Genomic DNA, 22,519 nt, shown 5'->3' with positions numbered 1-22,519 from the left:
CAGCAGTATTTATGCTGTATGTCCTATGACAGTAAGACATATGCCCATTCATGAAGCTTTTATGAATGCCAATTTTTCCTTAAGAGTTGTAGGAAGAGGGGCGCCTGGGTGGCTCAGTTGGTTAAGTGACTGCCTTCGGCTCAGGTCATGACCCCAGGGTCCTGGGATCGAGCCCCGCATCGGGCTCCCTGCACAGCCGGAGGCCTGCTTCTCCCTTTCCCACTCCCCCTGCTTGTGTTCCCTCTCTCACTGTCTCTCTCTCTGTCAATTAAATAAATAAATAAAATCTTTAAAAAAAAAAAAAGTTGTAGGAAGAGAGAGTTTCAGGCCAAGAACACCAGTGTAATATGCTTCTGTATTTTATTTAAGGTTAATGTTCAAGACATGGTTATCAGCAAGTATAGGACTCTTGAGACCATAAAATGAAAATCCATTTTATTTTTTTATACCTTTTGTACTGTATATAGCCAGACCCTTGGACCCACATTCATTGTTGACAGTGTTTACTAGTTCTGTAACTATTTATTATAATTGCAGATTTATCTAAGTGGATTTCTTCCAAAGCATGATGCAGACCACTCTTTAACAAGTCTTTCAACCCCAGAAAGGAGTTTTATCTTTATAAACAGTCGACCAATACATCAAAAAGACATATTAAAGGTAATCTATTTTAGAAAAAAAAGTATTACTTGGATCAGAAATAAAAACTAGCTCTGTCATTTGTCAGCTTGTTATAAGGACTACTTCCAAGGATTTGCTCTAAAATAAGGAGAAGGAGATAAACATACTGTAATATTTATTAAGCATTGTGCTAGGTGTCTTACATAGGACTTCACAACAATTCTGTGATGAATTATTATCCTTATTTATAGTGAAGAAACTGAAATGTTAGTAACTAAGAAGTTAGTGACTAAGAAGCCCATTATAGCCAGGAAGCAGCAGAGTTTGGATTTGAACCCTGGACTTTGAAAACATCCATGACACTATGATCTTTTAACTGTGAAGCCAGTTGCACTGGGTAGTTGTACTTCTTAATGAATGCTTGTGCTTCATGTAAGTTCAAGGCCTCCAAATGAGTATTTACTATTTAGATACTGCTTTTCCTCATAAATAATTACATCCACTCAGTTTCTCAGCTGACTATACTTTTTTGGCTATATTTAAGGATGGTGGTACTATCTTTACATGGTATTTTTATCTTTTCTTTATTACATATATTTCTAGCTAATCAGACATTATTACAATCTGAAGTGCCTAAAGGAATCTACTCGTTTGTATCCCATTTTCTTTCTGAAAATTGATGTTCCTACAGCTGATGTGGACATAAATTTAACACCAGATAAAAGTCAAGTGTTATTACAGAATAAGGTAAATTTTTGGATAATTTTTTTTATTTATGTTTTTTACAAACTTATGCAGTCCTCACCATTTTCACATGGGAGAGTTGCTTGTTTATACATATTTTTAAATATTATTTTAAATCTTGCCTATTTATTATTTTCATAATTTTCCCTAACATTTGTTAATTTATATTTTTAGGAATCTGTTTTAATTGCTCTTGAAAATCTGATGACGACTTGTTATGGATCACTACCTAGTACAAATTCTTACGAAAATAATAAAACAGATGTTTCCTCAGCTGACATGGTTGTTAGTAATACAACAGAAACAGATGTGCTTTTTAATAAGATGGAATCATCTGGAAATAATTATCCAAATGTTGATTCTTCAGCCATTCCTTTCCAAAATGATGTGCATAATGATAAATCTGGGAAAAACACTAATTATTGTTTAAATCATCAGGTACATGTTGATGACCATTATGATAATTTTAATAGTGAAAATTCTAACGTTGATAAAAACACTAGAAATACATTTCAACAGATCCCAATGAATACTTTATCATGTGAGGATGCCCAGAAGGAATGTAGTGAAACTTGTTTTGTAAGTTCTGTTAAGCATACCCAATCAGAAAATGGCAATAAACACAGTAGGGATGAGAGTAGGAAAAATGAGGAAGCAGCAGTTCCTGAGAAGTCTTTGGAAATCTGTGCAGATGACTGGAGCAAGGGAAATACACTTAAAAATTCAATGGGAGAAAACATTGAACCTGTGAAAATTTTAGTGCCTCAAGAAAGTTCAGTATGTAAACTCAGTAATAATGCTTATCCAAGCCCTGAACAAAAGAATCTCAGTGAAGGTTCCTGTAACAAAAAATCAAATGTGGTAGATAACAAATCTGGACAGCTTACAGCGTATGATTTAATTAGCAATCGGGTAATCAAGAAACCCATGTCAGCAAGCGCCCTTTTTGTTCAAGATCATCGTGCTCAGTTTCTCACAGAAAATCCTAAGACCAATTTGGAGGATACAACAGTACAAATTGAAGAACTGTGGAAGACATTGAGTGAAGAGGAAAAACTGAAGTAAGTTTCCAGAGCTTGCGTGTGACCTGATGCTGAGATATTTCCATTGTATATGACTCACTGGGTTAAAAAAAAAATTTAAACTTCTTATTTATGGAAAAGTAGAATGGAAAATGCCTTTTGGTTTGGCTAGAGTACCTTTTTTGGCATCACTTTTTTAAATTTAGAGAAGTTTTTTGTTTTATTTTTTGTTTTGTTTTGTTTTTGGTACAAGCCTTAACTACTTTATTATTAAAATTTGAAGTTAAAGGCTTTCCATTCTTCTTAATTTAAAACTGTATTTTCTTCTATTTCCTTTTTCTTTTATGTTAAAGGATCTTTCCATGACAGGACTTTCTCTTTTTTAAGCTTATACATTAGAACAATTATAACAGTGGTGGTTTTAAAAAATATCTTGACTATTCCCTTTTTTAAATTGGTCTCCAAAATATGTAACACAATATGAAAATTACAATATTTTTACAGATTCAATTTAGTGGAGTCAGTACTGTCCCTATTCAGTACAAACTGAAGGCTTCCTTCTAAAATCTTTTATTTTTTGGCAACTTATAAACTGTGGCGGGGTGTTTTGGTAGGTAAATAGGTGGTTTGATCTATCTTTGATGAATATAACTACTTACTGCCATTTTTAGATTAGATGAACTAAATAAATATTATAAGGTAATATGATGAGTGTTTATAGTTGACTTACGTCACTTATTACAAATACGAAGTACTGTCTTGAGTGATCTAGCCCACCAGAAAACAAAAGAGTGGAATTATACTTCCAATCATATATTATTATGTAGGGTATCTCAATATTATGTTAAACATCTTGAAGAAAATTTAAACATAACTTACCACTCAGAGTTTTTATTTGGTGACAAATATGGACACTTGACCGATTTTTTTTTTTTTTACTTTTTCATTCGCTTATTGTCTTATAAAGACACTATCAATTTAAAATAATAATGACCACTATTTTTTTTGTGTGTGTAGAATGCAACTTTCCTTTTTTTAAAATTTAAATTCAGTTAGCCACCATATAGTACATCATTAGTTTTGGTGTAACATTCAGTGATTCATTAGTTGCATATAACACCCAGTGCTCATCACATCATGTGCCACTATAAACACTGACAGGCAAACCTCCATAAATTAGCCTCTCTCTTTACCTTTTTTTTTTTTTTTTTTTTTTTTTGGTGGGGACGGTTGTGTTTTTTCTATTTTCAGGCATACACAGAAGTAGACAAAACAGTACTGTGAACCCATAACCCTGTTTCACGAACCATCATCTAATGGTCAGTCTCATTTTATCCATACCTCCATGCACTTCACTTCCACTTTTACTATTATTATTCTGAAGCATATCCTAGGATAATATCCTTTATTTCATAAATATTTTATTATGTATCTGTAAAAATTAAAAATGCTCCTTTTTTAAATATAGCCGTAATACAATCATTATAATTTTTAAAACAAGGTTTCCTTAATATCATCAGATATTCAGTCTTTGAATTTCTAATTACTTAATAAATACCAGTTTTTTAAAGTTTGTTTATTTGAATCAGGATGCAAATAAGGTTCACACCTTGTGATTGTCTTCAGTTTTATCCAAATGACATAGGCATTTTAAAGATCAGTGCATTTAACTTTTAGTACAGCAAGCCCACAGAAGTGGAATTGCATTGACCAGGGAGGTGATGTATTATCTGAGAAGGAGGGAAAAAAGCATAGATGTGTCCTTCTCCTAGAAGGTAGGGACAGTGTAACAGCTTAAGATAGCTGTTCCCGTACAGCCTCACAATAGCAGGTATTGATCCAGTTGACTTTTGGGGAGTGTCAGCATTGTTTCTTCTTGTGGGCCCCAAGGTATCAGCGTACAGGATTATGGTTAATGGGCCTTGTCTAAAATTTGTTTATCATCAGGCAGTATTCTAGAATCCAAAATGTTCTCTATCTTATTGCCATAAGGTAGACAGAAGAGGCAGTGTTGGTCAAGAGCAGACCTCTGAAACTACACGGGGTTTTAACTCCAGTTTCTTTCTCTGCTAGCTTTTTTGTAAAAATGTGTGAACAGTATCTCCTAGATTGTTTTGAGGATTAAATAAAATATTGTGTGTTATGATGTAAGAAAAATGACTGGCACGTTGTTCATGATCTTACTCAGAGTTCTTAACCTGTGAAAAGAAAATTCCTCTCTTGTGATTGGCATTATTTTTCACTTGCTTAGTCAAGATTAAATTTAATTTGGAGGCCAGAAATAGAAGAAAATATAAGTATTTTGGGATCAGAGAGTTTACTGTATGTCACAAAATGTTGTGTTAGAATCTTCCAGAGCCAGGGGTTTGGGGACCATGATGGCTGTGTCCAAAATTATGATCAGTGAGAAAGTGCAGCAAAAATGGTATCACACTCAGCAATCACAGTAACTACCACTTTTCTGTAATATTTATCTTGGAATTCTTTCCATGATCCTAAATTCTGCAGGAAATGCTAAGGGATATCAGAGTAGACTCCTCTTCTGTGGATAATGGGTCTTTCCACCTATCCTCCCTTCACTATTTTCCTATTCTTCCCGTTTCTTTCCCTTCTTCCTTCTCTTCCTTCTTGCCCTTCTCTTTCTCCTTTTTTTTTTTTTTTTAAGATTTTATTTATTTATTTGACAGAGAGAGGCACAGTGAGAGAGGGAACACAAGCAGGGGGAGTGGGAGAGGGAGAAGCAGGCTTCCCACAGAGCAGGGAGCCCGATGCAGGGCTCAATCCCAGGACGCTGGGATCATGACCTGAGCTGAAGGCAGATGCGTAACGACTAAACCACCCAGGCGCCCTCTCCTTTTCTTTTCCTTCCTTCCTGCCCTCCTTCTTTCTTCCCCTCCTTTCCTCCCTTTCTACCTGTCTTCAGTTAGGAAATATTTATTAAGGACATTCTGTATACAAGGCCCTATGTACTCTAGCTAATCACTTCAGATATAGTGATAAGTAAAATATACTTTCTCTACTCATAAATGATGCAGTATAGTGAGGAAGACACAAACAAATAGTAATCATAGAATACAATGAGTTGGTTTTAAAATAAATATAAGGGGTTATGAAAATACTTAGCAGTGGATTTAATCTCATCTGTGAGACAGGAAATGATTCCCTAAGTAGAAATAATCAGAAGAGCATAGGGAATTTTCTAAATAAAACAGCTAGAAGTAAAATAGTGTTATTGAGGGAATTAAAGATGCTCTCTGTGACAGGAATAGAATATGAGAGAGTATAGTAAAGTAAATTGAGGGAAGGCAGGCCAGATTATGTAAGGTTTTGTAAATCATAAAGAATTTGAATAAGCCCTAGGATCAGGGTTTTTCTGCTGAGAGCTTAGGGCAGACTTTGGAGTGGGGGGTACTTCATTTTTCAGTTCTTCTTTTCTGGATATTTTTTCCTTTGCTTTTCTTCTCCTTTCCTCTGGTGGATTAGAAGCCAGATTTAGGTCTGTGCCTGCCCACTGGGGTTTCAGTCAATTGATGTTAACTTGAACTTTTCATTTGCAGTACTGTAAACATACACTTCTACTTAAAATAAGAATAATATTGTAATTGGGGTATTGAAAATGGTAAATAAATTTTATAATTACATGTAATCTTTGGTCACAAAAACATTTGAATTGATTACTGGTCAAATCAAAATTAATATTTTCCATTCAGGTTACTGAATCCCTTAATGACATTAAGTCAAAGGTAGCAGCTGTTTTTACTTAACATTTGCTTAATATTCCTTTGGACATAGCTTTTTATATTTCCCAAGGAACTAATTAAATTGAATTATTGAGTAAATCACAAGATTAGTACCATATGTGAAAATTTGCACATTATAATTAATTACAAATGTGACCTTCATCTTGAACTCATTTTTCACCGTAAGGGAAAAATCTTGAATTGGAATGTCCCAGAGCTAAAAATATTTACTTATAGTACGTATTGAAAGTAAACTTTTGAAAATTATCTGTTTTATGTAGCTAATCCAGAACTTCAGATTCTAAATAGAAATGGGAGAAAATCATGTACAAAATTATGAATATAGCCTGGTAAGTAACCAGAGAGGCATTTTTCACCTAGTTTACAGTGAAACAAGGTCTTTTTTACATTCTTACCCAGCTAACATTTCTGTATTTAACAAACATGTACTGAGTACAAACTACACAACATACTGTGGTCTCTTGTCTCTTACTCTCAATTTTAAAATTTAATACAGTTCGCCCAGGAATGTCATTCCTAACACCTATCTATATAAATTTCTCCTTAAAAATGTTTCATGTATATTACCTACAATAGAATTTAACCAGTTTCTTAAGAGTTACTTAAGATTAGAAATAGCGTTAATTCTCCAGTCTCAAATTTAAAACTGCATTTAAAAATTTTTTTAGTAAAGTTGCTTAAATAATTACCGGCCTTTAGTCAGTCATGTGCCCCATTCATTGTAAGATGTGTTTCTTGATATAAAATGATAGCAAACATTTATAATTATTTACTGTGGTGCCAAGCATTATTCTAAGTACTTGAAACATTTTAACTCATTTTATTTTTCAAAACTATGAAGTAAATGTACATTATCTATATATTACAAATGATTATCCTGAGGCACAGAAAAATTAAATAATTTGTGTAGATTTGCAGAACTACTAAGCGGCAGCACCAGACCAGTCAGTCTCCAGGGTCTGTGCTCTTAACCGCTACACTTTACTGAACACCTAAGAGTGGTTTTCAGTTTGGGGTATGCTTTAGAATCATCCATGGAGCCTTTCAGAAACTGTTGTTCAACCTCAAGCTCGGCGTGGAGAATTTGAAAATCTGAGGGTGGGATTCAGGCATCTCAATTTTGTAGAAAAGGTTGCTATAACCACTATGCTAGACTGTCTTTGATTGGCTGTAGAAGTTTCATTAACCCAAAAGAAAAGATGTCTTGAGTTTTTACCCAGTATAATTTTAAAGTGTCCATTATCTTGTACCTTTGAAACTGAATTAAATTAAATGGTTTGGATGTATTGAGTTTATTTGAATTTATTTTTTCACTGATGACTCTAAAGTGAGAAATAAATAACAACTGAAAAAATTAATATTTAGCTATGAATCCATTACAAATTTAATCATAAAATTTTTATTTTGCCTGCTATCATTAGAGTGACTTTAATTTTACTAGTATCTAAATAGTAAATGGAGTATTGTGTACAGATTTTCTTTTGTAGTGCTCAGGAAATTGTTTATTCCATGTTGATGTTACAGTAGATGTGTAAGGAGTTCTTCAGATGTAGAATTAACTGTTTTATTTAGTTATTTGTAAGGTTTTTTTCTTTTTTTAGTGTTTGTGTCTTCAGTGCTTCCATAAATGGTTTTTAAAATTGGGTAAAATGTAGCATTGTGAAATACACAGATCTTAACTGTATATATAGTTCAGTGCATTTTTATATGTGTACACCCATGTAACCACTGCCTCAGACAAAATACAGAACACTTTAATCACCCCAGAAGGTTCACTTATGCTACTTATCAGCCAATTTCCATACACAGCCACTGTTTTGACTTCCATCACACTACTTTGGTTTTGCTGGTACTTAAACTTCATTTATATAAAATCATACAACATGTACTCTTTTTTTTTTTTAAGATTTTATCTACTTATTTGAGAGAGAGAGAGCACATAAGCGGGGGGAGGGGCAGGGGGAGAGGAACAAGCAGACTGCCCCTTGAGCAGGGAGCCTGATGCGGGACTCGATCCCAGGACCCTGGGATCATGATCTGAGCCAAAGGTAGATGCCTAACTGACTGAGCCACCCAGGTGACCCAACATGTACTCTTATTTTATTATATTTTATTTTATTTTATTTATTTATTTGAGAGAGAAAGAGAGCAAGTGAGAGAGAGCACAAGCAGAGTGAAGGGCAGAGGGAGAAGCAGACTCCCCACTGAGTGGGGAGACTGATGTGGGACTCCATCCCAGGACTCCGGGATTATGACCTGAGTCAAAGGCAGACGCTTAACCGACTGAGCCACCCAGGTGCCCTCAACATGTACCCTTTTATATCTAACTTCTTCTCAACAGAATATGTTGTGATTTACATCCATGTTTGTTGAATATCTTTGTATAGTTCATTCTTTGAAATTGATAAGTAATATTCAATTGTATAAATATACTGCAATTTGTTTATTCAGTCTCCAGTTGGATTGTTTCCAGTTTGGAGCTATTATGAAGAAAGATGAGTTGTTTAGTTTCTAAATATTTGGGGGTATTTCTAAATATCTTATCGACTTCTAATTTATTCTGTCATGGAGAGGGAAACTACTATGTCAGATTTCATGCTTTTGAAATTTACTGAGAATTAAGCCCAACATATGATCTATCTTCATGAATGTTCCAAGTATATAACACCTAGAAGGAATCTGAATTCTGCAGCTATTAGATGGAGTATTCTAAATGTCAATTTAATCGAGGTAGATTCCTAAAATCTTCTATAGCTTTACTGTTCTTTATGTTTTGGTCTAGTTCTTCCAGTTACTGAGAGAGGGGTATTAAAGTCTCCCAACTATGATTATGGATTTATTTCTACTTTAGATCTTTAAGTTTTGATTCATGTAATTTGTACCTTCGTTATTAGATACATACACATTTGTGATTGGTATGCCTTCCTGATGTTAGCCCCTTTTGTCATTATGATTTTTCCCTCATTATCTGTTGTATAATTTCTTGTTTTGAAACTGATAATTATTTCATCTTCTATTACAATAGCTATTCTTTTTTATGCTTATCCATTTGCATGTTGTATCTTTTCTTTTACTTTCAAACTACTATTTGTGTCTAAAGTATAACTCTTGTAGACATATATAGTTGGATTTTGCTTTTTATTTATTTATTTATTTATTTATTAAGATTTTATTTATTTATTTGTCAAAGAGCAAGCGCACAAGCAGGGGGAGCAGCAGGCAGAGGGAGAAGCAGGCTCCCCGCTGAGCAGGGAGCCCGATGCAGGACTTGATCCCAGGACTCTGGGACCATGATCTGAGGGGAAGGCAGACGCTTAACTGACTGAGCCACCCAGGCGCCCTAGATTTTGCTTTTTAGAGTCACTCTGACAATTTCTGCCTTTTAGTTGGAATATTTAGTCCATGTAATGTAATAACTGATACAGTTAGGTTTAGGTCTACCATTTTCTTGTTTCATCTTTGTTTTGTTCCTCAGTTCCTCCTTTTTGTGGGAGACAGGGAGCCTTCTTTAGCATTAAAAGAATATAATTTAATGTTTAATTTTAATTCTATTGGCTTTGCATTATTTTTTGCTTTGGGGAATATATTATACATCCTTAATTTATCATAATCTGTTTATAGTTAATAGGGTTCCAGACACACAGAATATAAGAACTTTGCAAGTATAATTTCACTTACTATCCTTCTCCTTTGTGCAGTTGGTGTCATATATTTTATATCTACATACAATATAAAACTCACTAAAATGCTTTATTTATTTATTTTTGTTTGGAGTTTTTATTTAAATTCCAGTTAGTTAACCTATAGTGTAATATTAGTTACAGGAGTAGAATTTAGTGATTCATCACTTACATACAACACCCAGTGCTTATCACAGCAAGTGCCCTCCTTAATACCCATCACCCACTTAGCCCATCCCCCCACCCACCTCCCTTCCAGCAACCCTCAGTTTGTTCTATTAACGAAGCTCTTATAAGGGGCGCCTGGGTAGCTCAGATGGTTAAGCATCTGCCTTTGGCTCAGGTCATGAGCCCATCTGAGATCAAGTCCCTCATCGGGCTCCGTGCTCTTTGGGGGAGACTGCTTCTCCCTCTGCCTCTCTCTCTTTCTCTCTCTCTCTGTCTGTCTTTCATGAATAAATAAATAAAATCTTTAAAAAAAAAGAAGAAGCTCTTATGATTTGCCTTCTTTTCTTTTTTTTTCTCCTATGTTCATTTGTTTTGTTTCTTAAATTCCACATGAGTGAAATCATATGGTCAAAATGCTATTTTTTAAAAATTTAAAGTTATCTTTCAAAGAAATAAGAGTTTTTTTTTTTTTTTAAGATCCTTTTTTGCTATTTACCTACATAGTTAGCATTTTTGGTGCTTATCATTTTTTTCCTAGAGATCACAGTTCTATCTGGTGTCAACTCTTAATAGTGCAGTTATGCTGGCAACAGATTCTAGGATTTCTTTTATCCAAAAATGTCTATATCATCTTCATTTTTGAAGGACATTTTTGCTTTGTATCATTGAATTCTGGATTCTCTTGGCACTTAAAAGATGTTACTTACTGTCATCTGGCTCTACATTGCTTCTGATGAGAAGTTATATCCATCATTTGTGGTATTCTTTTTTTGTAATGTCTTTTTTTTTTTCCTCTCACTGTTTTCAAGGATTTTGTTTGTCTTTGTTTCTCAGCAGTTTGATTCTAATATACCTAGCTGTGGATTTCTTTGTATTTATCCTGCTTGGGGTTCACTGACCTTCTTGGATCTATAAAATGTTTCATTTATCCAGATTGCCTAATTGTCATCCATAATTTTTTTCAAATGTTCTTTTTTTTCTCTCTTCACTTTTATATTTTTTATCTGGGACTCCAATTACATATATGTTGGGTGGCTTGTTGTGCCATAGGCCACAGGGATTTTTTTTAATCTTCATTTTTCTTTTGTTCAGATTGGATAATTACTGCTCTGTCTTCAAGTTTGTTGACCCTTTCTTTTGCCATCTCTGATCTGCTGTTAAGCCTACCCAGGGAATTTTTCATTTCAGATACTGTATACATTTTAGCTCTAGAATTTCCCTTTGGTTCTTTTTTATAATTTCCCTTCTCTGTTTAGATTCCTCTTCTATTCTCTCATTAGGATCATCTTTTCCTTTAAGTCCTTAAATATTTATGGAAACCTATTTAAAAAATAACTTTTTTTTCTCCAAATTCCAACATCTGAGTCATGTTGAGGTTGGTTTTTACTGGCCACTTTTTCTCTTGATCATGACTCCTATTTTCCCGTTTTATTGTTTGAATGATAACTTTTGATTATTTAGTGGACATTGTGGGTGATATGTTAAAGAAACTCTAGATTCTATTGTCTTCTTCTGAAAAGTGTTGGTGTTTGTTCTGCAACTATTTAAGTTACTGACAGATCACACTGAGCTTGGAAGCCTGTTTTATACTTCCTTAGAGACTGTTTAAATTTTGCTCTTAATCCTAGGGCAGCTTCCTTAGTTCTAGGACATAGTTTTTCCCTCACCCTAGGATGTAGCCCTCATCCAGTTTTAATTTAAAGCCCAAAGTGTTTATTAAGCCATATAATTATATAGAATTCAAACTCCAAATTCCATTTACTCTGCAGTAGGTAGTCACTAAAATCTCTGTTTAGCTCATTTAACATTCTAGCAGTTGTTTTCCTCTAGGCTTCCACATATGGAATTTTCTGGGATTTTCTCCTTCAATTTCCAGTTGTTTTGGAAGCAAGGAACTCTGTTCTGGTTATTCAAGCCAGTAAGAGTGCAACTTATATAATGTAATATTATGTGAAATAAAAATAAATAATAAAACTTATTTTAAAAAATTTTTAAAAAGAGTGTAGCTTATTGCTCGATTTTTTGCCACTCCCTTTAATGCTGGTAACTGCCCTTTGGGTAAAAGCTATATAAATATGGATCTCTTTTTTGAATGTTGAATCATTCCAATATCTGCCTGTTTTTGGTTGCTCTTCCATGTCCATTTTAAATAGTTGATTTCTGTATTTTCTTTAGAATTATAGTTATATATGGGAGGGTTAGTCCAATACAAGCTCCTTCATCATTTTCAGACTTGGAACACCAGCTCTTTGGTTTTTATAAAATTTACTTTAGATGGCTAATACATTTCTGATTATGACCTCATTAGTTCTATTTTATCTTTATTCCCAGATACGAAGAGAAGGCTACTAAAGATTTGGAACGATACAATAGGCAAATCAAGAGAGCCATTGAAAAGGAGCCACAAATATCATTTAAGGATGGCAGAAAAAAGATAAAGCCCACCAGTGCATGGAATTTGGCACAGAAGCACAAATTGAAAACTTCATTATCTAATCAGCCAAAAGTTGATGAGCTCTTTCAATCCCAAATTGAAAAAAAGAACCAAAACGTTAAAATAGTTCAGATCCCCTTTTCTATGGAAAACTTAAAAAAAAATTTTGAGAAACATAAAATTGACTTAGAAGAGAAGGAGGAACTTTGCTTGCTTCACAATCTCAAGTTTCCTGATGCGTGGCTAATTACATCCAAAACAGAGATAATGTTATTAAATCCTTACAGAGTGGAAGAAGCCCTGCTATTTAAAAGACTTATTGAGAATCATAAACTTCCTGCAGAGCCACTGGAAAAGCCCATTATATTAACAGAGAAGTATGGTGAAATAATATAATTCTTTTTTTAACTCTCAAAACATTTATCAATCTATACTAGATTAGAAACTGAAAGTAAAAAGTTGGAAGTGTTTTCTGGTAGGGAAAAGTTTATTTAAAGAAATCTTTTTTAAAACTTGATTTTCTAATCTTTAATGGAATTGTTTTTAAATAAATAATTTTAGAGTATTCTAGATAGTTTACTTCTAAAGTTAGTAAATATCAACTTCAATTCTCCTGTACACTAGTGACTTGCCTAGGATAATTTTGAAGTTAGGTTGTCATGACTCTCTGTCATTTTACACTCTTTAACATTTCAAACATACACCAAATAGAATTATATAATGGATGCCTTTATCAACAATTATCAAGATTTTGCCACATTTGTTTATTTTTCCTTTCAAATATATATATGTATATTATGCATATATATACATACACACATATTTTCTTTTTATTTCCTAAAGGTTTTTTTGATTTTTTTATTATGTTAATCACCATACATTACATTAGTTTTTGATGTAGTGTTCCATGATTCATTGTTTGTGTATAACACCCAGTGCTCCATGCAGAACGTGTCCTCTTTAATACCCATCACCTAAAGTTTTTTTAGACAATTCCCACCCAAACATATTTCAGTTTCTCTCTCTTAAAAATGACTTACCTAACCACAACGACTTTTTCCTATCTTTCACAATATTAATTCCTTGGAAGTATTCCTCATTTTCTCAAAATAACTTTTTTATAGTTTTTAAATTGTTAAGTTTAATTTGTAACTAAACAAGATCCAGCTATTACATTTTGTCTGTCTCTTAAATCTCTTCTAAATATCACAACATTAACTTGTTGATACTAAGTCACTTGTTAGAATATCTTGTTGTCTCGGATTGTCCCTTTGCTTCCTCATGGTAGTGTTCAACTTGTTTTTTCCTCTCCCATGTTTAAACGGAAGTTAGCTCAGGAGGATTGAATAGATTTAGATTCTACTTTCTGGTATGACTATTTAATAGGTTGTGATATGTGCTTCATATTTCATCACATCAAAAGGTACTTCACTGGCTTCAGCCGCTGACAGCCTGCTCTCATACCTTAAAATTCCCTGTCAACCTTTCCGTCTAATGGTTTCATCCATTGATGATTGTTGCCTGAACTGATTTTATTATAGATTGCAAAATGGGGTATTTCCCTTTAATATCCTACATGAGCAAATTGTTTTGTGTAAAAATGAATAGCTAACAGCTAGCCTATTAACATTTCCCTTTTTTATATTTAATATTTCTTTTCTTGGTCTGACAGGAGAGAATCCTATGTCTGAAAAGGAGATAAAAACCTGAAATTAGAAAGAGATTGAGGGTTTGTTCTCTAGGACACTTCACTAGATAACTGTTTCAGAACTCCCAAGAATAAATAAAAAATCTTTAATACAATTGTGCTAAAAGCCCTGCTACCAAATTATGATTAGGATTGCTTTCAATCTGTAGATCATATTGGGGAGAATTGCCATCTTAACAATACTGCATCTTCCAATCCATGAACAATGGTCTCCATTGATTTAAGTCTTCTTTAGTTTCTCTCAGCAGCATTTTGTAGTTTTCAGTATAAAGGTATTGTTTTTTTGAAAAATTGTTCCTAAGTATTTTGTTTTTTGATGCTAATATAAATGGAGTTATTTTTTGAATTTCATCTTCTAATTATCTGCTCTTGATACATATAAAAATACAATATAATTCTATATTTAAAAAAAAAAAAGCCCTGCTACCAGAAGGAAAAAAAATGCCAGGACACAGGGAAAACATTTGTCAGAGCTGTCTTTTTAATAAGGTAGCAGTAATCACATTCACCTAAATCCAGCATCTTTCATAGTATTCTCTTAAGATTGGTTTAGCAAACTGTCAAAGAATTAGAAAAAGAATTAATACAGATTTTTGCTGTATTAAACAGTTCAAAAATCTGATAGTACTTTTTCTTTCTTCCCTTAAAAAGAGCTAGGGTGTATCTGAAATTTTAAATATGATTACTTTTCTAAGTGGTATTTGTGAACTTTCATTTATATCTTAAAAATCATTTTGTACTTGTACAAATTAAACGTTTTTAAAGATGTTTTCCTTTGTGATATTCTGTTATTCAAAAACAAATACATTAAAAACTATTATTTGGGGCCCATACTAGCCTGAAAATAAATCTTTCTTATTTGAACATGGACAACAACAAAGCTGAATTCAAAATTGTTTTCACCCTTCTTTTGAAATGTGACATGCCCATCACAATTAGTATAAGTTTTTCTGAAAGAGCGTAATTATTGATTGGGCTCAGTTTTCTCACTATGGTTCTAATGCAGATTGTGTAGTTTATCTCTCAATGGAGTAATTTAGATCTCTATAAAATACAAAGTAAGAGCTCAGTAATAACAAAAATGGCTAATGTTTGTTGAGGAGTTACCATATGATAGGAACTTTACTAAGCCCTTTGATCTTCACAACAACCTTATGATAAAATAATAATAATATAACAATGGCATTTATAAAGTTTTCATTTGTATTATATAGAGAGAGCACAGTTTTTGATTTCACATTTAGTTTGTAATGTTCTAAAAGATAGAAACTTTCTTTTATGTCCATTCTTCTTTCTGTTTACTGTATATAGTAGGTCTTCTAAAAGATATTAACAGAGATGTAAAAAAAGTAAAATTTCTCACAGGGCTACTTACATCTTTGTATTTTGGTTACTGATCATTTTTAAGGGGCCCTTGCATTAACTTTTTTCCATAAATCCTTTTATTTCATTTTACATATTTAGTAAGTTAAAGGACCATAATTTCTTTTTCAGTCTTTTTAATGGATCTCATTATTTAGAGATTTTATGTAAAATGACCACAGATGATCAGAGATATAGTGGATCAACTTACCTGTCTGATCCTCGTCTCACAGCAAATGGTTTCAAGATAAAATGGATACCAGGTATGATTATATGGTTTACTATTTTCTGACTTAGAAAAAATAAGTCTTGTTCCAGAAGTTTCATTTGGGTTTCATAATGTATATATCAGGGTATATTTTTGCCTCACCAAAAGTACCGTGTCAGCTATGTAAAAGCAATCATATTTCAAAAAGGTCATTCATACCTTCTACCTCAGTCTTGGATATTTAGATTTGGAGTAGCCTCAATGTTTTCTCATTATAACAACTAATATCGAATAATTATAATTTACAGGACACTATTCTAAATAGTAAATGTATTAATTTATTTAATCTTCCTAATAGCCCTATGAAGTAGGTTCTGTTATTGTCTCCATTTTATAGATGGAAAAGTCAAGGCACAGTGAAGTTTGCTTAAGGGTGCCAGTTAGTAGTAGAACCAGAATTTGAACCCGAGCACCTTTACAGTCTAGCTTTTAACTAACTTGTTACATTGCTTCCTACAAAACTTGAGATATTTACTTCATAAAGTAGTTGTGAGCACTAGAGAGTTACTTAGGGAAATCAGTTAGCATAGTACTTGCCAATGGTAGGTGTTCGAATTTCTCTTTTCTTCCCATCTTCAGTACCCCTTTCAGTCATTTCTTTTAGCCATTTAGTCCTCCCAGAAATCTTCCTTGAGACCCCTAGCATCTTCTTAATTTATTTGAAATGTGAAGCAAGGGGTGTGTATAGGTATGTGTGTAATAAGGTATTTTTTTCTTAATCTGTTTTTCTAATTAACTATGTGGTATTGCTGGCAGGTGCCATTTTTTTCATGAAAAATGTTATCACAGCAATTTTTTTAAGGTTAGGATAACTACTTCCCTGTCTTTTCCAAGAACATGTTTATTTTTTAGTTACCCACTAAGTTTCTGTCTGACAAACGCTTTTAGCTCTTAGCTTGTGGATAGTGTTTTTTAAGTCCTGTTGAATGCCAGGTTCTTTGCAAGGCACCAACGATATAAAAATGAGTAAGAGTCATCTGCAAACTGACTTGATTTTGATTGGAATTAATTTTTCTTAGATTGTGATCAGCATTATTTATCTTAGCAATAACAGATCAAATTAAAAACTCTCATGTTTTCTTCTTTTTTAAGCCTTTTTTTCCTGCATTAATTTTTTGTTATGTTTTCTTAAAGACCATGTCTCCTCTTCGTGAGTTTGTTGTCTTGGACTAACTTTGGATGAGCAGTTTTCCAGTTGTCACAAAACATCTTTGAATGATAAGGACATTTAAAAGAGATGTATTCCTCCATCTGACTTTGAGGGAAAAGTTTCTGAATGTGATCCTGAGAATTTTGCTTGTTCATGGGAATAGTTTTTTGTTCTACATCAATAAGAATTCTGTATTTTAAGAAGTGAAAACTTGTCAAACCACTTACTCATTTGAAGTATTTTCCCTGAAAATTGGGAAGCATTTCATAGAATCTTAGAATTCTTGAAAGTTTATTGTTACATGGTTCCAAATGTCTGTAAGTTTCCCATACCAGAATTTTGCAAACACGATGATTAAAATATTCCTCAATTTCTTCATCTGTTGCCAAATACTTTACCCATATCCACAAGTAATTCTGTGAAATGTTTATGATCTTCCAGGGCAAATGTAGTCACTATTAGACTTTTCCATATAATTGTTCTGTAAAAGGTAAAGAACCAGCAATAGTGAAAAGTCTCTGGGCTAATATTTTTGTAATTTCCTTATCTATATATGTAAAAAGATGTGAACTATAATATTCTACTTCTTCCTCTTTGCCTATGTAAATCCTGTTTCAAGTCCCATTTAAGTTCCCCTGGTTGCTCAAATTCTCATTTTGTCTCCCTTGACCAAACTCTGTGTTTTATTCCTTAATGCTTGATTATAGATCTTCTCTTACTCTCCAGTTGTTTCCAGGGATGCCTGGTCTGTTTAGTGTACCACCATTGCATCTTATCCAGGTCAAGGAAGTGATCTGTAACTGGAAACAGATTAGGGATAGGATCACTGACATCTCAGGATCTGAAACTCATCAGGCTACATCACTCCTTTTTTTTTTTTTTATTCATCTGTTGATAACTACCACTTACCCAACATTGAACTGTCTCATTTTCTTAATTTTGGGTAACATGGTGGACTTAAATATTAAGAACACTGTTACACAGAGCCAAAGAAGTCAAATATCTGCTATTTTGCAACATCTTAAAATGCATTCCAAAGCCAAATTTGATCCTTTGGAATTTATGCTGTTATGGGTATTTTACCCCATTATATATCTAATCATGTAGCTGGTTTTTAGTTTTATTTTAGTCACTAAATTATTTAAAGTAGTTTAATAAATGTCAGTTTTAAATATTGTTTTACTAAAATATTTTGAGTCAACATTACTGAGTAAACAGTATTTCATTCTCTCAAATTAGTAATATATTAATAAGTTACTATAGTGGTAATCATTTTGCAATATATAAGTGTGTCAAATCAATACTATGTATACCATAAACTTAGTGTTTATCAATTATATCTCAATAAAACTGGAAAAAATAAATTACTATGTGAGTATTTTTATAATTTGTAAGTTAAAATAATCATAGAAATAATTCAGGCCTTTAAGTTAGTACTAAACTAGTAGAATAGAATTTGAACAGCAGCAGTTGTTAAAACACTTAAACCAGTTTTATTTTAATAAATATCATGGGACTCCATTTTCTCTCCAAAGGAAGAAATGTTCTAAACAAATGTAGGGAACAGAAGTGCAATAACTAAGATTAAATTAAGTGATATAAAGCACATGTGGTGTCTATGAGCACTTGTGACTTAATGTGAAATCCTATGGGAAATTATTATTTGCTTTCCAAATAAGGAACAAAACTTTATCCTGACTATATTAAATTCTAAGGAAGGTTCACTAAATGTTTTAACAGTGATTTTGTTTTTAATAGACATTTTCTGGAATATAATTTAAACAAAACTATCTACATGTGGTTTTATTTTTCTTTTAGGTGTTTCCATTGCCGAAGACTACTTGGAAATAGAAGAAATGGCTAATTGTCTCCCATTCTATGGAGTGATGGACTTAAAAGAAATTCTTAATGCTATATTAAACAAAAATGCAAAGGAAGTTTATGAGTGTAGACCTCGCAAAGTGATAAGTTATTTAGAGGTATGCATTAGATTATGTAGGTTGGTTAGGTTTTAACATACTTAACTATTTCTTAATAAAATAGTAAATTTTCAAAATAGTAAAGTTTCTATAAGGTTTATTATCTGTTTCTAAGAAGAAATACTACTAAAAAAAAAATTCCATTAAAAATTTCATATCATAGACTGGTTGTAGTAAACTCTATAATGGATCCTTACTCTAACATTATTTCTTGAGTGCATATTGAGGAAGAGCCTTAATGCATGAGACCCTTTATAGTGAAGTTCTTTCTGATTTTTAAGAAGGGGTTCAAAATTTCTCTCTTTATACCAAATACCTGTCTATAAAGAACTACAATGGGATTTCAATCCCTGATTTCTTCAAGAGCAAAAAGGGAAGAAAAAAAGATGTATTATTGAATAAAAGGAAATTTTAGTTACCTAGGAATATCTACCACAAATGAGAAATGTAACAGTGGGTTAAAAAATAAGTTCTGAAGTAATAGGGGATGGAGGAAGATTATAAGGTTTTAAATGTCCCAAGTATGGGATAGTGGTTGGAAAACAATAGTGAATGTCTCTATGTTTGAAGTTCTATCCCTCAAGTTTGGTATTATTTCAAAAACAAGCCAAACGTAAATAATATTTGTTTTTCCCTTTAAAAAAAAATAGGCCACTTTTGTTTAGACTATAATAATGATGTACCCACTGTATTCTGAGGGTCAGGCTTCAGGAAAGTCCACTTTTTACCCTTTCCAAAGATTGTATTCAGTAGCATTCTGTAAGTCCTTCAAGAGCTTTGACTTGTGGAACTTCCTAGCCTATTGTGTGAGCAGTTTAACACTGATAGTTTCTTTTTTCTTTTTTTAATTTTTTATTGTAATGTTAATCACCATACATTACATCATTTGTTTTTGATGTAGTGTTCCATGATTCATTATTTGTGTATAACACCCAGTGCTCCATGCAGAACGTGCCCTCTTTAATACCCATCACCAGGCTAACCCATCCTCCCACCCCCTCCCCTCTAGAACCCTCAGTTTGTTTTTCAGAGTCCATCATCTCTCATGGTTCGTCTCCCCCTCTGATTTAACACTGATAGTTTCTAATGACTTCAAAAGGAATCTTTTCTTGTGGAAGAGGTATTATAAACTTAAATGAAGGTTGAAGGAGTTGAGGTAGTGTTTTGTGTATTGAAAAGCCATGTAGGAAAAAATATGATTTCAAAAATAAAAAGAGTGGTTGGGATTAGATATAAATATTTTTACTAATATTATACCTCCCATTACATTAAGTCAGTTGTGGATTGATTATTATGGAAGAGAGTTTAGGAAAAAAAGAACTTCTGTAAGATCTACAGGAATACTTCCATTTAAGGTCAAGCTGAATAAGATGAATCAGAAATAAAGATAGGAGAGTAAAAGAAAAACCAGTAGAGGGGTAGATATAAAGGTCAAGGGAGGAAAGAAATTTAAAAATGAGAAAGTAGTATCAGATTCTTTATAGAGTAATAGTTGCTTGAAGACCATCTGGTTTGGCTGCTAGATGGCAGTGATAATAGAAAAGTAGTCCAGATGGAAGACTTACCAATGGCTAAAGAGTGGGGAAGTTAGTGAAAAAGTGTAGGCAGCAAGTCATATGGTGGTAAAAAGAAGAGAGATTAGCTTGTCTGTGTTGTTAGTGGAAAAGACTGACATAAAAGATTGGAGAGCAGATGTTCCAAAAGAGGCAGGAAGGAAGATGGAATAACGATAGAAGTTTTAGAAAGGAGAAACTTCTCTCAGTCAAGAGCAGAAGAAAGGGAAAGTGGAAGTAAAATTATTTGGAGGTAAACTTGAGAGAAGTCATGTATGATACATGTGATGAAGGTGTAGAAGAAGTTACCTACTGCGAGTGAGGAGGCTGGGGAGGCATTGGGGATTTTTGAGTATAGTAGAAAAGATCTGAACATAAGAGCTGTAGGTACTGTAAGAGAAGATTGATTAGAGAAGACTAAGATGTTCAAATGGCATTGAGCACTCATAAGAGCTGACATTGATATTGGATCCAGCCAGGATAGTTTGGTGATTTTCCAACAGTACATGGTACAGTTTATCCAAGTATAAGGATTACAAGATGAATATGGTAGAACAAGAACATTTGAACCCGTAATGTATAGGAGAAACTGTGTTAGGTCCTAGAGGAATATAAAGTTGAATTACGTTCTAGTAGGAATCAAGAAGGAATAGAGGAAGCTAGAAATAGTATCCTTAATGTCTTACTGTCTGTGCCTTAAATAGGGAAAGATGACAAGAAGGGTGCTGGTGGGGCAGAGCAACAAGGAGGGACTGAGGAGATCAAAGGTCAAAGTGAAGAAAAGAATAGGTTTAGTTGGAAAGGAGTAGGATGGTTGGAAAGATAATGGGAGAGGGTATGTAGTTAGAATAATATTAGGCTCAAGCTCTTTGAAGTACAGTTTTTTTTTAATAAATCTTCAAAGAAACCAGTTTGCTAATACCATTTACCCCTAAATGCTCAGTTTTTTCTATCAGAAAACAGCATCACCATACCAAAAATGTGGACATTATCCTTGATTCTGTATCCTTCATAACCAGTTCATCAACAGGTTTTGACTCTACCTCCCGTTCATGTCAGGACTCTTTTTTTTTTTTTCCTTAAGAGAGGGAGAGGGGGGTGTGGGGAGAGGAAGAGGGAGAGAGAAAATCCCAAGCAGGCTCGATGCCCATTGTGGAGCCCATCATGGGGCTCGATCCCATGACCCTGAGATCATGACCTGCATTGAAATCAAAAGTTGGACGCCCAACTGGCTGAGCCACCGAGATGCCCCAAAATTTTCTTTGTCTTTTTATCTGTTTTGTTTCTTTGCACTAGAATATAAATTTCACATGAGCAAGGATGTTTGTCTTACTCTCTACTGTGTGTAAAACCTACAGTAGTGACTAACACTTAATATGTGAGTGAATGAATAATAAGAATATAATCTATTTTCTGTCTTCTTTCTTGCCAGGAATAAAATGTTTTCTGCTTCAGGGTGTATCATGGTAAAACATATGGCTTTCTCTTCACAGGGAGAAGCAGTGCGTCTATCTAGACAGTTGCCCATGTACTTATCCAAAGAGGACGTCCAAGACATTATCTACAGAATGAAGGACCAATTTGGAAATGAAATTAAAGGGTGTGTTCATGGTCGCCCATTTTTTCATCATTTAACCCATCTTCCAGAAACTACCTGATTAAATATGTTTAAGAAAATTTGTTACTATTGAAATTGATTTGGTAATAAAATAATATGAGTCAGTTTTTAAACCATCTTTGTACTATCATGTGTTAGTTATTTTATAAGTGAAGCTTCACTGATTTCTATATATAAAAAAATTTCAAAAACTTAAACTAACGTCAACTATTCAATTTATTCTCAAGAACCAGCCTTCATAATAATTAATTGGTTGTAAACTCCAAACTGAAAATACCTAGTATTCTTGGGTGGTTGATTTACTAAGGGCTGTGGGTTGAATTGTGTCCCCAAAATTCGTAGGTTGAAGTCGTAACCCCATTGTGATGGAATTTGGAGATGGGGCCTTTTCAGAGGTAATTAGGTTTAGATGAAGTCATGAGGGTAAGGGCCCTCATGGTGCGATTAGTGC

At 33.4% G+C, this 22,519-nt stretch overlaps 1 protein-coding gene across 4 annotated transcripts in view; it reads left to right on the top strand.

The window, feature by feature from the left end:
- Positions 1-22,181, top strand: part of PMS1 (PMS1 homolog 1, mismatch repair system component) — an 87,505-nt gene extending 65,324 nt beyond the window's left edge. For 3 of the 4 annotated variants that reach the window (XM_032406207.1, XM_032406211.1, XM_032406215.1), the window contains 7 exons: positions 538-660; positions 1,225-1,368; positions 1,540-2,426; positions 12,328-12,807; positions 15,633-15,763; positions 18,737-18,897; positions 21,944-22,181. In XM_032406207.1, the coding sequence (XP_032262098.1) occupies positions 538-660; positions 1,225-1,368; positions 1,540-2,426; positions 12,328-12,807; positions 15,633-15,763; positions 18,737-18,897; positions 21,944-22,108 (2,091 nt within the window). In that variant the 3' untranslated portion in view covers positions 22,109-22,181. The remainder of the gene's footprint in view (positions 1-537; positions 661-1,224; positions 1,369-1,539; positions 2,427-12,327; positions 12,808-15,632; positions 15,764-18,736; positions 18,898-21,943) is intronic. The other variant, XM_032406216.1, reaches the window with a different exon arrangement.
- Positions 22,182-22,519: the final 338 nt, after the last annotated feature.

Source organism: Phoca vitulina, unplaced genomic scaffold (genome assembly GCF_004348235.1).
Source record: "Phoca vitulina isolate PV1807 unplaced genomic scaffold, GSC_HSeal_1.0 scaffold1, whole genome shotgun sequence".
NCBI classification, from domain to species: Eukaryota; Metazoa; Chordata; class Mammalia; order Carnivora; family Phocidae; genus Phoca; species Phoca vitulina.
The sequence above is the reverse complement of the archived record's forward strand: the minus strand, read 5'-3'. Positions and strand labels throughout refer to the sequence as shown.